The sequence below is a fragment of the Hippopotamus amphibius genome, chromosome 14, assembly GCF_030028045.1.
Source record: "Hippopotamus amphibius kiboko isolate mHipAmp2 chromosome 14, mHipAmp2.hap2, whole genome shotgun sequence".
In the NCBI taxonomy this organism is placed as follows: domain Eukaryota; kingdom Metazoa; phylum Chordata; class Mammalia; order Artiodactyla; family Hippopotamidae; genus Hippopotamus; species Hippopotamus amphibius.
In genome coordinates this window covers 73,596,646-73,610,712 of record NC_080199.1, presented here as the reverse complement: position 1 = coordinate 73,610,712, position 14,067 = coordinate 73,596,646, and the positions used below count along the sequence as shown (strand labels likewise).

The following is a 14,067-nucleotide window of genomic DNA, read 5'->3' as shown; positions in this document are numbered from 1 at the left end:
TCAATAAAAACCAATTAAAAATAGATAAGCATATGAAAAGACGTTCAACAGCCTGTCTTTAGAGAACCGAAAATTAAGACAGCAGTGAGAACCCACGACACACCTATCAGCATGGCAAAGTCAGAACCCTGACACTGATGCCAAATGCCAAACGCTGCGAGGATGTGGAGTGAGAGGGAGCCTCACTCACCGCTGGTGGGAATGCAAGTGGTGCAGCCATTCTGAAAGGCAGGCTGGCAGTTTCTTACCAACCTAAACATACTCTTACCACACATTCCAGCAATAGTACTCTTAGGTATTTACTCAAATGAGTTGAAAACTTATGTCCATACAAAACCCTGCACAGGAATGTTTATAGCAGTTTTATTCATAAATGTTGAAACTTGGAAGCAACCAGGATGTCCTTCATAGGTGACGGATAAGCAAACCAGCACATCATGTAATGGAGTATTATTCCACGATGAAAAGAAATGAATTTTCAAGCCACAAAAAGACAAGGAGGAACCTTAAATGCATGTGGCTAAGTGAAAGAAACCTGTCTAAAATAGGTACATACTGTATGACTGCAGCTGTACAGCATTCTGGAAAAGGCAGACTGTGGAGACAGTAGGGAAGTCAGTGGGTGGCAGGGGCTAAGAGGAGGGGCAAAGATGCACCCGCAGAGCAGGGAGGGTTTCAGGGCAGCGAAACTACTGCGTGACACTGTAATGGTGGACACACAACATTATGCTTTTGTCAAAACCCAGTGAAATATAAACTATGAACTTTAGTAATAATCAATACAGACCCAACTAAAACAAGCAAATCACACTAAAGCGGGATATTGATAAAAAGGGAAATGAGGTAGGGAGAGAGAAGTATATGAGAACCCTCCTTATATACAGGTTACTTTTTCTGTAAACATAGAACTGCTCAAAAAATAAAAGCTATGAGTTAAAAAAAAAGTTTTGGAAGATTCATAAAATAAGACAGTCATCTGGAAAATTCACCTTATGGAACACCCACTTCGCAATGATGCTACACAAACAAGTGTATTTGTTAAATCAGAATTAATTGAAAAAACATTCTTATCTTACCTGCATCAACCTTGAAATTATTAGCATAATGCACGGCAAACACATGTCAGGTTTACAATATGTGATTTTATAAGAACTAAAACTCCGGGAAAAGTCATCCCTTACTTGTGAGGGGTTTGCCACTCCCACCGGTGGCAATAAGTGAACCAGCGACTGTAGATCAAATATGAACCACAAAGAAACCACGGACAAGCCACACTCTAGAAATTTATTACCAAATTACAACCTATGCACAGACACAGCTAAGCTCATGAAACTAACAATGTAGCCGCACAAAATATAAGGAAAAACACATTTAATAAATACAAATTGGAAACGTCTTTTTCTTTAAATTAGGTTCAAAATACTGGGAGACAGACATTGAAACAAAAATCTTAACAAAACACTTACAAACCATCACAGCACGTGGTGATCTTGCTGGACCCTGTGTCTGCACAACGTCAACCGAAGGCAACGCCTGCTGCCCCGCTGCCGTGGTGAACAGACATGTCACATGTCCGCCTCTGTGTGTTCTCATAACGTACTTAGGTCCTTGTACAGGAACAGTTATTAGGTCCTGAGATTTTTAATGTTGTCACATGAGTTTGTATTTATGAAGCTATGAGAAAACGGGAGGAGGTGTGCTGTGTTTGAAACTGCTCCTTGAAATGAGTGATGAGGCGGCCACGACAGAGGGGAAGACTAACCCAGACAGTTCGCAGAGGCTTCATGTGGAATACATGGCTTTGCCGGAGGAAGAACAACAAATATTTTCAATCAAAATATCAGTGTTAAAAAAAGAGAGGAAGGAAGCACTTAAACAAACACATCTGCATAGGTGGCGAACTGAATTGCAATATGGTTTCAATTCATTCAAACCTAAAACTAAGCCTGTTTGACTGAGGTAGACTCTGGAAATGGCACATGCAAAGACTCAGGTTTCCCAAAGGGCAATATTTAGTCATTTCAGAGGTTGTAAAACAAAAGTGCATCCTATAATTTTGTACATAAAATCAAATGGGAGTCCTTTCATAGGAGGAAAACCTCCGTATCAATTCCCTATTTGTTGTGCCAAATTTCCCTATGTACAGAAACCTACACACTGCTGGTGACAAAGCAGAATCGAGGTTATTTTATACACATAAAAATCAATCAAGAAATGAGAAAGATAAAATAAAAAGAATAAATTGGATGAGGTTACCTTAATATTTTTCCTGTTTTTATTAACAAGTCACCTGGAAATTTATAAATATACCTAAAGTTAGAGTTGTCTGGAGCCAAAAAAACCTAATAAAAATTCAAAGAATTATCCGTTAACTTGTGCATGTTTAAAAACATATGCATTATCGACTGGAGAACTCGAGGTATGGGAGGGTGCGGGGGGTGAAGCGGAAACTGAGACGAAGCGAGAGAGTAGCACAGACATATATATACTACCAACTGTAAAATAGTCAGTGGGAAGTTGTTGTATAACAAAGGGAGTCCAACTCAAAGATGGAAGATGCCTTAGAGGACTGGGGCGGGGAGGGTGGGGGGTACTCGAGGGGGGGGAGTCGAGGAAGGGAGGGAGTGCAGGGATGTGTGTATGGGAACAGATGATTGAACCTGGTGTACCCCCAAAAAAAAATAAAAAATAAAAAAAATAAAAAAATAAGAACCACTAATGTAAATGTTCTCAATAAAAGTAATAAATGAAAAAATATGCATTATCTTAGGGACTTTGTTTTTTAAATATTCATGCCGTTTTCACAAGAGTAAACAACATTAAAAGCAGAATAAAAAAATAAATAAGTACGAAAAGCCTAATTTAAAAGTATAAATAAGTAAACAGTAATTATAACAGTTTTTAGCTTTTTCTGCAAAAAAAAATAATTAGTGGAGATAAGAATAAAACATTTGGGGTTTAAATATTTGTATTCCCCTAACATGCCCTCCAGCTGTAATTCCTACCCTTTTCTATTGTGACAGATTCTTAGAGTCACATAAATACTATGTACATCATGAATTAAGTTTTAAAAAATACTCTACAATCAAAAGTTATGCAACAGAAGATACAAAACAAATGTTAAAAGAATGATTACTATCGTTCCCTCACGTGGTTAAAGTGGCCCTTTCTTGGAAAAGACCAGCAATTATCCTTAGCATTTTATGCCTATCACACAGGAACTATCCTCGGGTGACTTATCATTCACAACACAAAAGGAAAAGCAGGAATCTAGTATGAAGCCAAAGGCTCAATAATCGAGACAACGCAGAAGGAGCCAAAGCCCATACCACAGGCGACACCCGCCTCAGCCTTCACTTTACCTCAGGGTCAGAGGGTTGGGAAAGTGAAACACAGCGGTGTCACCTGGTTTAGGATTCTCATCATGGCTTCAGCAGTGTGGACAGAAACTTTCAAGGAAGGAATTCGAACAAATGCAAGCTGTTCAAAACCTACGGTATCAATAATTTCATGTTCAAAACAGTCAGGCTACATGTAGCAAAGTGAAAGAGTGACAACTGTACTGAAAATCTGGGCTGTATACACACATTTTTCCTGATGTAGCTGTATGTTTATTTATAGCAGATCCACCAGACACTTGCTCACTTTTTGAGTAATTAGTGATTTCGGCCTATTTTTTGACAGTCAAATACCATGTCATAAAAACTACCATCTCCAGAGCACAAACGAAGCCCCCAGTTAGGCAGCTAGACCACAGCATGTTACCTCTTCCAAGCTGTCTTGGCATTTTGGGAGGTTAGAGGTCTGAGTCCCAAGTGTGTCTGGTCGTTGTGGAATCTCACACTGCTGCTGACTGGAAGACAGGGTCTGTGACGCCATCGGCTATCTTCTGCATGGATGACTACGAGGTTTCACCCTACAGTAGACAGCCATTTGTCTGGCACATTTCATTAATGTTAATTTCCTTTTAAAAATAAAGGAAGCATGCAGGCAAAATGTTTGCAATAAACATGTAACATGTTTACATGTCTGCCATAAGTGCATGTGTATGTGTTTACAATAAACACGTAGCTTGGGAAATGATAAAAATGCTTCATGAAAAGAGCCAAGATCTATAATAGTTATATTGTTCAAGCAAATGGATAGCAGTTCTAATTTTAAAGCAAATTTAAAGAGAGAAAAGCTTTTATATATTATCTTTCCAAAGCAACACACAGGTTACTGGGCATTCCATTCATGATCTGAAATGGTTTCATTAGTTGGAGCCAGAAGCTACACAGTGTAATTATAGGAAGTGCCCAGTCAGAACTGCACTGCCTGGTCCAGCTCTGGCCACAGAGCACACACCCGAGGGACGGGTACACAGTAAGCACCCAACATGAGCCTGCTGAACAGAGGACTATCTGATCAGACATCTGCAAGACACAGTGTGCAAAACTTAGTCCTGACATCGCTGTGTTGATGAACCCCAAATACTCAGGTTTTCAGATGAATTAAAGGAACCAAATCTTTCTAATTTGATAATACCACAGAAAAAAATAATGGCAACACAGTCTTACAATAAAGACCACATGCATACAATATGCAGGCAAGGCTGGACAGGACGCCTGAGGGGTCTCCGCAGGATCCTTTAAGAGGTTAACACACACAGAGCACTCCCCATCCACTGACACAGCAAGATGGGAAACAAGGGAAGTGAAAATGCACACCTGACTGACTTACACGGTAAAGACAAGCTCCCAGGAAGCCTGAGTCTCCAAATACTGCTCAACTGATAGTTTTTAAAAAAATCAAAATCACCATGTTATTATGCATGAAGAATTCAGAAAAAATTGAAATGTAAGCCAAGACAAATAACACAAAATCTAGGAAAATAGCCTAACTAATCAACTAAACTATACAAACAAGTTTTGGCAATCAAAACACTAAGGTTTTAATGACTGCCCCTAGGACTTCAGAAAAAAAAAAGTTACTGGATGGCAATAGTCTGCAAGATTATCTTAGTGGGATTATTTACTTCTTTATTTTAAAAGTTCATGAGTAAAAGGAAAGTTCTCTCATTCCAACTTTTAAGATGAACTAATTCAATTTTAAAAGATCATGATATCTCATGATTTTAACTCTGATAAATCTATGCCTCAGAGGAAAGGAGGGTAATTTAAAGCATTAGATGAATACTGCAGTTTAAAGTCAGACTTATCTAAAAATTATATAGTTCTAAGTAGGGGGGAAAATCTCTTAAGCAAGTCGCTAAGAGTTTATCTTTGTCGAAAAAGCTATATTATTTTTGGTTTTAAATTAGGAGTTGCTGTCCAAAATTGAAAATTCAGGATATCACCAAATACAAAATTTTTAAAGCTTGACTATTAAAGCATAGGTTGCCCAATCAAAATTGGATAAATGTAATTTTTAAAAAACTTACACTAGGCTACTCTGTTTATGACTAGATACATGGCCTTTTCTTTCCTGGCCTCTTACAGTCTAATTCCTGCTGAACTTAATGGGCATGTCAGATTGCTAACATGATCTTAGCGTGCGTACAAGCTCTCAACCTAAACAAGGGTAACTTTTAAATTTTTATCGTCACTATGCGCCATGTTATTTCGTTAATAAACAAGCTGTCTAGAAAACCATAAAGATTTTGCTTTGTTTGTTTTGCATTAGCCACAAGGGAATGGACTTGTTTAGAATACCAAAGCATTTATTTAGAATACGAAAGGGAAATTCAGCAAAAAACAATGTTGGAGCTGAGAAAAATAAAGGGCTTATCTGTTGAACATATTGAAAGAAAAGTGAAAACAAACTCAGAAGTCTAGAACAAAAAAGAGCATCTTATGCAAACACGATATTCTTCCCACCCTTCCAATATGAAATATTGTCAGCAAAAAATACTAAAGACCAGAGAAGCCACTTGGCAAAATGATTCGAAAACCACAAAGCATGAGGCTATTCCCCCATAAAGCTCAATAAGTGATTAAATATCTAGTAGAGGAAATGGGGAAGGAGGGGAAGGTAACATTCAAACTATGTAATAGACTCTAACATTAGTAGCTGAATTCTAAAGGTTTAACTAGCAGATTCATTATTTAATCCAAAACCATAATTCTTAACGACAAGAGATCTGACACAAACCCCCAGTTTTGATGTTAAAAGCCAACAGATATAGGTCCCTCATGTTTAGACCAGAGAATAGGAAAAAAAAAAACCAAAAAACAACAAATGTGAGTGAGAAACAGAGCTCCTTCTAAGTTTTCTGTAAAGAAGTTTCTACAATAGCACACTGGTCGCCTCCTTCAGTCCCCGATACTCCGGTCTGGGTGTGCAGTCGTAATGCATGGGTAAGTGGACACAGGCTCTCTGTGTGAGCTTCTTTTACTTCTCAACTACATGTATACTCTTTGTGGTTTTAAATTTTTTTCCTTTAAGAGAAAGTCTCTCCAATGAAAAGTTCCAAACCTGTTTTTTTAAAAAAATTGCTGGAATTTCTTCACATTTTATAAACAAAAATACCAGAAATGAAAGAGCTGACAGAAATTCAAGCAGATCCAAATTCAACCATCCACTTTTCATATTTCTCCAAGTCTGCAGCAGAGACAGACTTAGCAATTTTCTTAAGAGCCAATTCAAAGTCTCCTTTGGTAACAGGCATCTGAAGTTCCTCTTTAGAGAGTGCACGGATCTCTTCTGGACTTAGGCCATTGATTCGCCGTCTCATTGCCATTAAAGAGGCATCCCTAAAAATATACCAAGATCAGTGAATACTTATTGTTGCAAATGTTTTAAACACATTCAATTGTGATAATGCTAAGGGAAAACATTCAAAAGATCATTTTATATGTTTTTATGATGCTGCTCAGAATCTTCCACTTCAGAGACTCAGGAAAGGTTAAAACAGGATGCAAAGGACTTAAACATAGAAGGTTTTACTGAATCCTAAAAGTTTAGGTTGGGCTCACATGGTGGTGAATTTCTTTTCCCCACTTGCTCCTCAAAGACAGCCCAGAAGTCTAGGAAAGTGAAGGAGAATTATGAAATACTGAATTGCATACTTAGAAATAAATACACATTAATGTTAAGATAACTCAAATCTTGTACCTGTTTGTCTACAGCCTGATTAGAGGAGGTAAAACCAGGAACATCTCTCTCTTGGGAACATGAATATATCTACATACAGTGGACGTGGAATTCCCTACATGGGATATTTGTGGGCAAGTGAAGAGAGACAATCTGGCTTCTCTGTATCTTATTTTTGGCTCCGTTCTGATCACTTGTAAATAATTCTGCAGGTTAGGAGGAAGTGGGCAACTGGTGCTCATGGAAAAGCTATTAGGCAGCCAAGCCAACCAAAACTTTAAATTTTATACATTTTACTATAGTAATAGTAGAAGCTACTGTGAGCTTACTGAATGCCACTAAACTTAGATGCATGTAGAAAAAATACTCGTAGAAAAAATGAGTTAGCACAGCTGTTATGGTTTTAAAGAAAGGCTATTGATGTCAATTTATGTATTGTTAGGAAAGTTAAGTACTAAAAACAAATCCTCTTCATCGAGTGATGTGAATTGTCTAAAAGTTATGATGTCACTAAACTGAAAGGGAAATTTATATATATATATATATATATAAATAATTGATCACCTTTGTTCATCTGCATATAGAAAAATAATGCCAACCAAAACTAAACGATATTATTTTATGTTGATGCAGCTAGGCTCCAATTTAGGGCTACATTAACCTTGGGTCGTCAAAGTCATTATTACCAAATTAGGCAAAACAATTTCTTAAAAATCAAAGGCTATAAAAGGTGAACATATTGTTATATAATTATTCATCTAACAATGACCAATGAAGTTACACAGAAAAAAAACCAAGACAAATGGGAAATCATTTCAAGGAAATGGGTAGCTGATTTCACATCAAGGGCTAATAACTATAGCTGACTCTTGAACAACACGTGGGTAAGGGATGTGGACCCTTGGCACAGTTGAAAATCTGGGAATAGCTCATGGTCAGCCCTCCAAACAAGTGCTTCTTCCTTATCCACAGTCCTGCAGCCCCAGATCCAACCAACTGCACATCCAGTAGTACTACAGTATAAATTTAGTGAAAAAAATCCACACAGTTCAAATGTATGTCATTCAAGGGTCAAACACACACTGACTTTAAGACAAGTCCTCCATAACTAACGTCTAAGGTCATGGATTATTAAAAACAAAAAAATACCTGCAAACATTAGTTATATCAGCACCAGAATATCCCTCAATCTTCTCTGCTATATCTTCCAGCTGAATATCAGGATCCAATTCAACCTCACGAAGATTGATTTTCAGAAGCTCAGTTCTTCCTTTTGCTGTTAGAAGATTTTTTTTTGTTATTATTAGATGTTTTACTTTACAAATCATGTTGATAAGAAATCACCTATTAACATACAGGAAAAGAAAGAGAGTCTAATGCAAAGAAAAGTCAACAACTGTGAGTCCACTAATGTCACTAATTTATCGCATGACTCGTGGAATCAGTGAACTTCCAGCGTGCCTTGGCTGTGATAACTAATAACTGAAACAAAACTCAGAGTTCTCCTAATAGATTGTGAAGATACTTGCTATGAGAACAAAGGGTCTAAGATCCTTTATGAAAATAAAAACATTAGTATTCAAGCACCAGAAATGCTTTTGTAAAAGAAAATATTTAGCCTGGTTTGATGAAACTAGATTGCATGGAGTGTAACTCCTGTGAGTTACTTTGCTCAACTTTTAGTACGACCTAGGAAAAGATTTCCAGAACTCTAATCAGCATTTTTTAAAAATCCAGTTTTCTTTTCCTAGAAATCTGCAATTGGCACAAAACGCTTATTAATATGTTTTTTACTTGGAGAGCCAGCCCACAGACATTTGCTGTTCCAGTGTGACTGAAACATATATTGAATAAGCTGAGACACATGACGAACTTTTTATATAACCAGTCTTGCCTGCTGCTTCGCCATCAGCACACTAAGACAATGCAAAATTAGTTTGGATCTGGCTCGCTACTATTTCCTGGTGTACAAAGTAAAGTTTAATTTTCCCAATTTTTATTTTGAAAATTTAAAAATCTTCAGGTAAAAAAAAAAAAATCAGTGAACACTCATTTACCTTTTCTCTAGATTCACCAATTGTCAACATTTTGCCATTATCACTCCCTTGTCCTCTCCTCTCCTCCCTCACTCTTTTATGAATTGAGAATGAGCTATAGGTATCACAACACTTCACCTGAAATTCTTTAGGATGTGTCTCCTAAGAACAAAGGTATCCCCATACAATTATCACACTAATCAGGAAATTTAACATTGATACATTAGTATCATCTAATACACAATCCAGATTAAAATGTCCCAGGCCTTTATTTCTTTCTTAAAAACCATTATACATTGCATTAAGTTACTGTCTCTCTTTAGTCCTTTTCAGTCTAAACCAGTTTCCCATTGTTATTTTTTTTCTTTTTAATATTTATTTATTCATTTATTGGCTGAATTTGGTCTTTGTTGCTGCACATGGGCTTTTTCTAGTTGCAGTGAGTGGGGGCTACTCTTTATTGTGGTGCATGGCCTTCTCATTGCGGTGGCTTCTCTTGTTGCGGAGCATGGGCGCTAGGCGTGTGGGCGTCAGTAGTTGCAGCACATGGGCTCAAAAGTTGTGGCTTGCAGGCTCTAGAGCACAGGATCAGTAGTTGTGGCACGCGGGCTTAGTTGCTCCACAGCATGTGGGATCTTCCTGGCCCAGGGATCGAACTTGTGTCCCCTGCATTGGCAGGCGGATTCTTAACCACTGCACCACCACTTATTTTGTTTGTTTTGTCTTTCACGACATTGACAATTCTCCCCCAAATGATCTTACAGAATTAGGGCATTCCAATGAAGACCCCAACAGGTCTGTTTGCAGAACCTGACAGGCAGATATGAAAATGTTAATGGAAAGAACCAAGAATAACCAAGACACTCTGGAAGAACAACTGCAAGGTGGGAGGAACTCCTCTGCTACAAAGCAATAGGACTCATATCTGTGTAACACTCCTGCAGAGACAGACAAAGAGATCAATGATACAGAACAGGGAGCCCAAAAGCAGAGCAGAGCGTATACTGTGGACACCTGATTTGTGACACAGGTGGTTCAGGCAGTGGGAGAAAGGAGTGTCTTTTCAACAAATGATGCCAGAACTGACTACTCACAGAGAAAAAAATGAAACTGGATCATACCTCACCATACATAAAAATCAGTGCCAGATACATTACTGATCTAAATATAAGATGCAAAATTGTCAGCATTTTAGAAGATAAAACAGGAATCTATCTTAATGACCTCAGAGTAAATATTCTTAAGATACATAAAAAAATCAGCTACAAAGAAAAAGACTGATAAACTGACCACATTAAAATTAGGAACCCCTATTCATCAAGACACTGTAAACACAGTGAAAACACACAATCTACAGAGTTTGAGAAAATATGTACAACAGATTTAACAAAAAACTTATATCTAGAATACTTAAGGAATTCCTACAAATCAATAAGAAAAAGACCACCTAATAGAAAAATGGGCAAAAAACCTCAACAAATATATCACAAAATCCAAGTGGCCAATCAATAAAGGAAAAGATGTTCAAATTCTTTAATAATAAAGGAAATACAAATTAAACGACAATAAGCACTGCACAAGAGACTTACACATTTAAAAGTCTGACAGGTGACAGGTGATGGAAAAATGTGAAACGACAGGAACTCGCATACAGCTGGGAGGACTGCAAGCTGGAGCAGCCACTTTGGAAGACCGACTGGACTTATCCACTGACGTTTCAGCTCTGCAACATGACCCAGCAGTCCACTCCTGGGATGGAATGCTCCATCCTGGCCTGACGGAACTTAGGCACCGGTACACATGCAGAAGAATGTTCACAGCAGTAGGACAGCCTAAAACTGGAAAGGATAACGTCCACCAAATAATATGATGGGTAACTGTGCTATAATCACATAATGGATGTTATGGGCTGAACTGTGTCCCCTGCTAAATTCTTACATTGAAGCTCTAACCTCTGATACCTCAGGATGTGACTGTATTTGGAGACAGGACCTTTAAAGAGGTAATTAAGGTAAAATTAGGTCATCTGGGTGGGCCCTAATTCAACGTGACTGGTATCTTTATAAGAAGAGAGGGCTAGGACACAGACACACACAAGAGGAAAGACCACATGAAGACATTAAAAGAAAATGGCCACCTACAAGCCAAGGAAAGAGGCCCCAGAAGGAAACCTATCCTGCCAACGCCTTGATCTGGGGCCTGTAGCCTACAGAACTGTAAGAAAATAAATTTTTCTTGTTTAAGTCGCCCAGTTTGGTACTTTGCTTTGGCAGCCCTAGCAGACTAATACAATGGAAATAGCACACAGCAACAAACATGAGCTGCATGTGCATGTCACAACATGGATGAATCTTAAGAATACACTGAGCAAAAATAAGCAAGATACAAATGAACACAATTAACATGATTCATTTATATAAAGTTTAAAAGAAGGTAAAACTGTGTGTGTGGATACATTATTAGGTGATAAAATTATGAGGAAAAACAGTAACTTATTTTCATAAAAGGAGTGACCGTGATTACTAGCAGGGGCAGGAAGGGAGTTGTGCTCAGAAAGAACAGACTGGGGAGTGTCTGAGGTTTGACACTGCGCCACTTCCTGTCCTAGAAGATGGTTCCGTGGTTGTTTGCTTTGCTAATTATTGGATAACATGGACATTTTAACATGTTTTTGTATCTGAGTTATATTTCTCTCTCTCTCTCTCTCTCTCTCTCTCTCACACACACACACACACACACGCTCGAAATAAGACAGAGCAAAACAATGTAAAGACCAGCCAGAGTGGAAAGAGAAGCAGCAGGCAGGCAGGATCCGGTGTGACTAGAAACCGGGACCTCCAGAATCCCTTCATCTCGGGAGCTCCCATCCTTGACCATCTCCAGCCACAGGCCCCCTGCAGTGCGCAGGGGTACCCACGGGTGGTGCAGGCCCAGGCAGTCTTCCGCTCAGGTGGGGTGTGGGGAGAAAGAGAGGAGGGGAGGCAGCTTGCGGGGCCGCTGCTGCATGAGGTGCCGGTGCAGGGCCGCCGCAGGGCGAGCTCCGCGTTCAGCTGAAGAGTGAGGCTCCCAGCGCTCCACGCACTGCAGAGGATGTTAGTGACCGAGCATCACTGTGCTCTTTCGGGCCCCATGTTGAAACATCACTGTATCTGTAAATCAAAATGTTTCACTGTGGCCTGCCCTGAGAACTTACAGCATCAAGTTTAATATAACGTACTCCTCCGCAGAAACAAAGCTCCGACAGCCAACGTCAATGAGCTCTGGAGCATAAGCCTGCTCACAAGTGAGGGCCTGCGAGGACTGAAGCTTAGGAGGAAACCTCCTCCTCTTCCCTAGTAACTATGATGTGGGGAAAATAACTTTTAACACTGGTTGTATCAATGATTTGTTAGAAGATTCCAAGCAGGATTTATCATCTCTATAAAACTGAGTTAATGATAGGTAAGAAGCTTGTGAAAAGATTTAATGAGGGGTTAATGTGTTAATAACAGTAAAAAGAACTGCCAATGCTACATAACCAAGTTAATACACATCTGAAATTTAAATAAACATTCTTAGACAGATCACTCGCTTCTTGTAACAACAATCGTTCTCGAGTATCCGAGGCAGTCCAGCGGGGCAGATAAGTGCGCTCTGGGGCTGGAGCTCACATCCCTGCTCTGCTGCACCAGGCAGGATACCTAAGCCCTCGGGGCCTCAATTTCTCACAAGTAAAGATAAGAACAGAATCTACCTCACAAGCCTGATGTGAGGGTGAAATGAGCTAATACTCGTAAAGGTCGGCCCACGGGCAGCACTCAATACATGGTCGTTGCCCCGCCACCCCCACCACCTTCAGTCAGTCAACAAACAGGATGAGAAGCAGACAGAGAAGAGCCATATCCCTTTACTAAGGGCCACCTGGGGGACAGATAACAGAGGAAACACCCAGGGCAGTGAAGTCCACTCAGGGAGAGAGGCCAGGGCAAAAAAGACGTCACAGAATTGTTACGCTTTCAGGTCGACTTTGAAAATTCAATAAAATTTAAACAAAAAGGAAGAACAATCTGGGAAATGAGAGCGCCATAAATTATGACAAGGAAGTAGGAAGAAGCATGAGTGAGAAAAAAAAAAACGTAAGCAGAAAAGTACAACACAATATTAAGAAATGCAAATAGACACAAATAGGATAGATAAGGTATGAACTCCCAGTTTAAAAAACAGTACTCTGACCCTAATGTGGTAGGAAGTAAGAATCACTCAGAGTCTAAGCGCCTCTGTGATGCCTTACTGGATGAGGGAGGTTAGCCTAAAAGCAAAATGTAACTGAATGAAGCGGGCTGGAGAAAGTGGTTCGTTAGGTTGCCCGGTGGCTGCTGCCATGATCCAGAGGTGTGAAGTGAGAAGACACTTGGTGTAAGGCCAAGTTCCACCTGTGCCTGTTACCTGACTCCTTCCTCCTGTGGACCAGGGCAGACTGTATTCACCAAGACCGTGCAAGAGCCTCTCATCCCACACACGCTGCTACAATGTGGCCTTCCACTTCCCCACCCACGGTGGTCTGATTCCCCTCCTCTTGAAAATGAGTGGGCTTGTAAGTGCTTCCATCCAGAGTACAGCAGAGGTGACTCTACATGATCCCCAAGGCTAGGTCATAAAAAGCAATGCACCTTCCACCTTTTCCAGCGATCAATCACACCTGGGGCCCTGAGCTACCACATATGAAATGGGATAAGCTGAGGCTACTATGCCTGAGGATGCCCAGGCCACATGGAATAACCCCAGGTAACACAGAGGTGCTCCAGAGAGACAGCCCCACCTGAGGCTGCAGGTGAAGACACTCCAGATGATGCCAGGCTCCAGACGTGGAGTCACCCTCCGCTGCTGATCTTCCAGCTGTGACCCCAGACATCACAGAGCAGACACAAACCATCCCTGTGGCCCACCCGAATTCCTGATCCACAAACTCTGTGAGCAA

The 14,067-nt window shown here is 39.8% G+C and overlaps 1 protein-coding gene across 8 annotated transcripts in view; it reads right to left on the bottom strand.

Moving 5' to 3' along the window:
* Positions 1–1,276: 1,276 nt before the first annotated feature.
* The window catches only part of KATNAL1 (katanin catalytic subunit A1 like 1), a 79,213-nt gene continuing 66,422 nt past the window's right edge, over positions 1,277–14,067 (bottom strand). For 6 of the 8 annotated variants that reach the window (XM_057707470.1, XM_057707469.1, XM_057707468.1 and 3 more), the window contains exons 10-11: positions 8,224–8,350; positions 1,277–6,734 (exon numbers count right to left, since the gene is read on the bottom strand). In XM_057707470.1, coding sequence (XP_057563453.1) covers positions 6,536–6,734; positions 8,224–8,350 — 326 coding nt within the window. In that variant the 3' untranslated portion in view covers positions 1,277–6,535. The other 2 variants (XM_057707473.1, XM_057707472.1) reach the window with 2 other exon arrangements.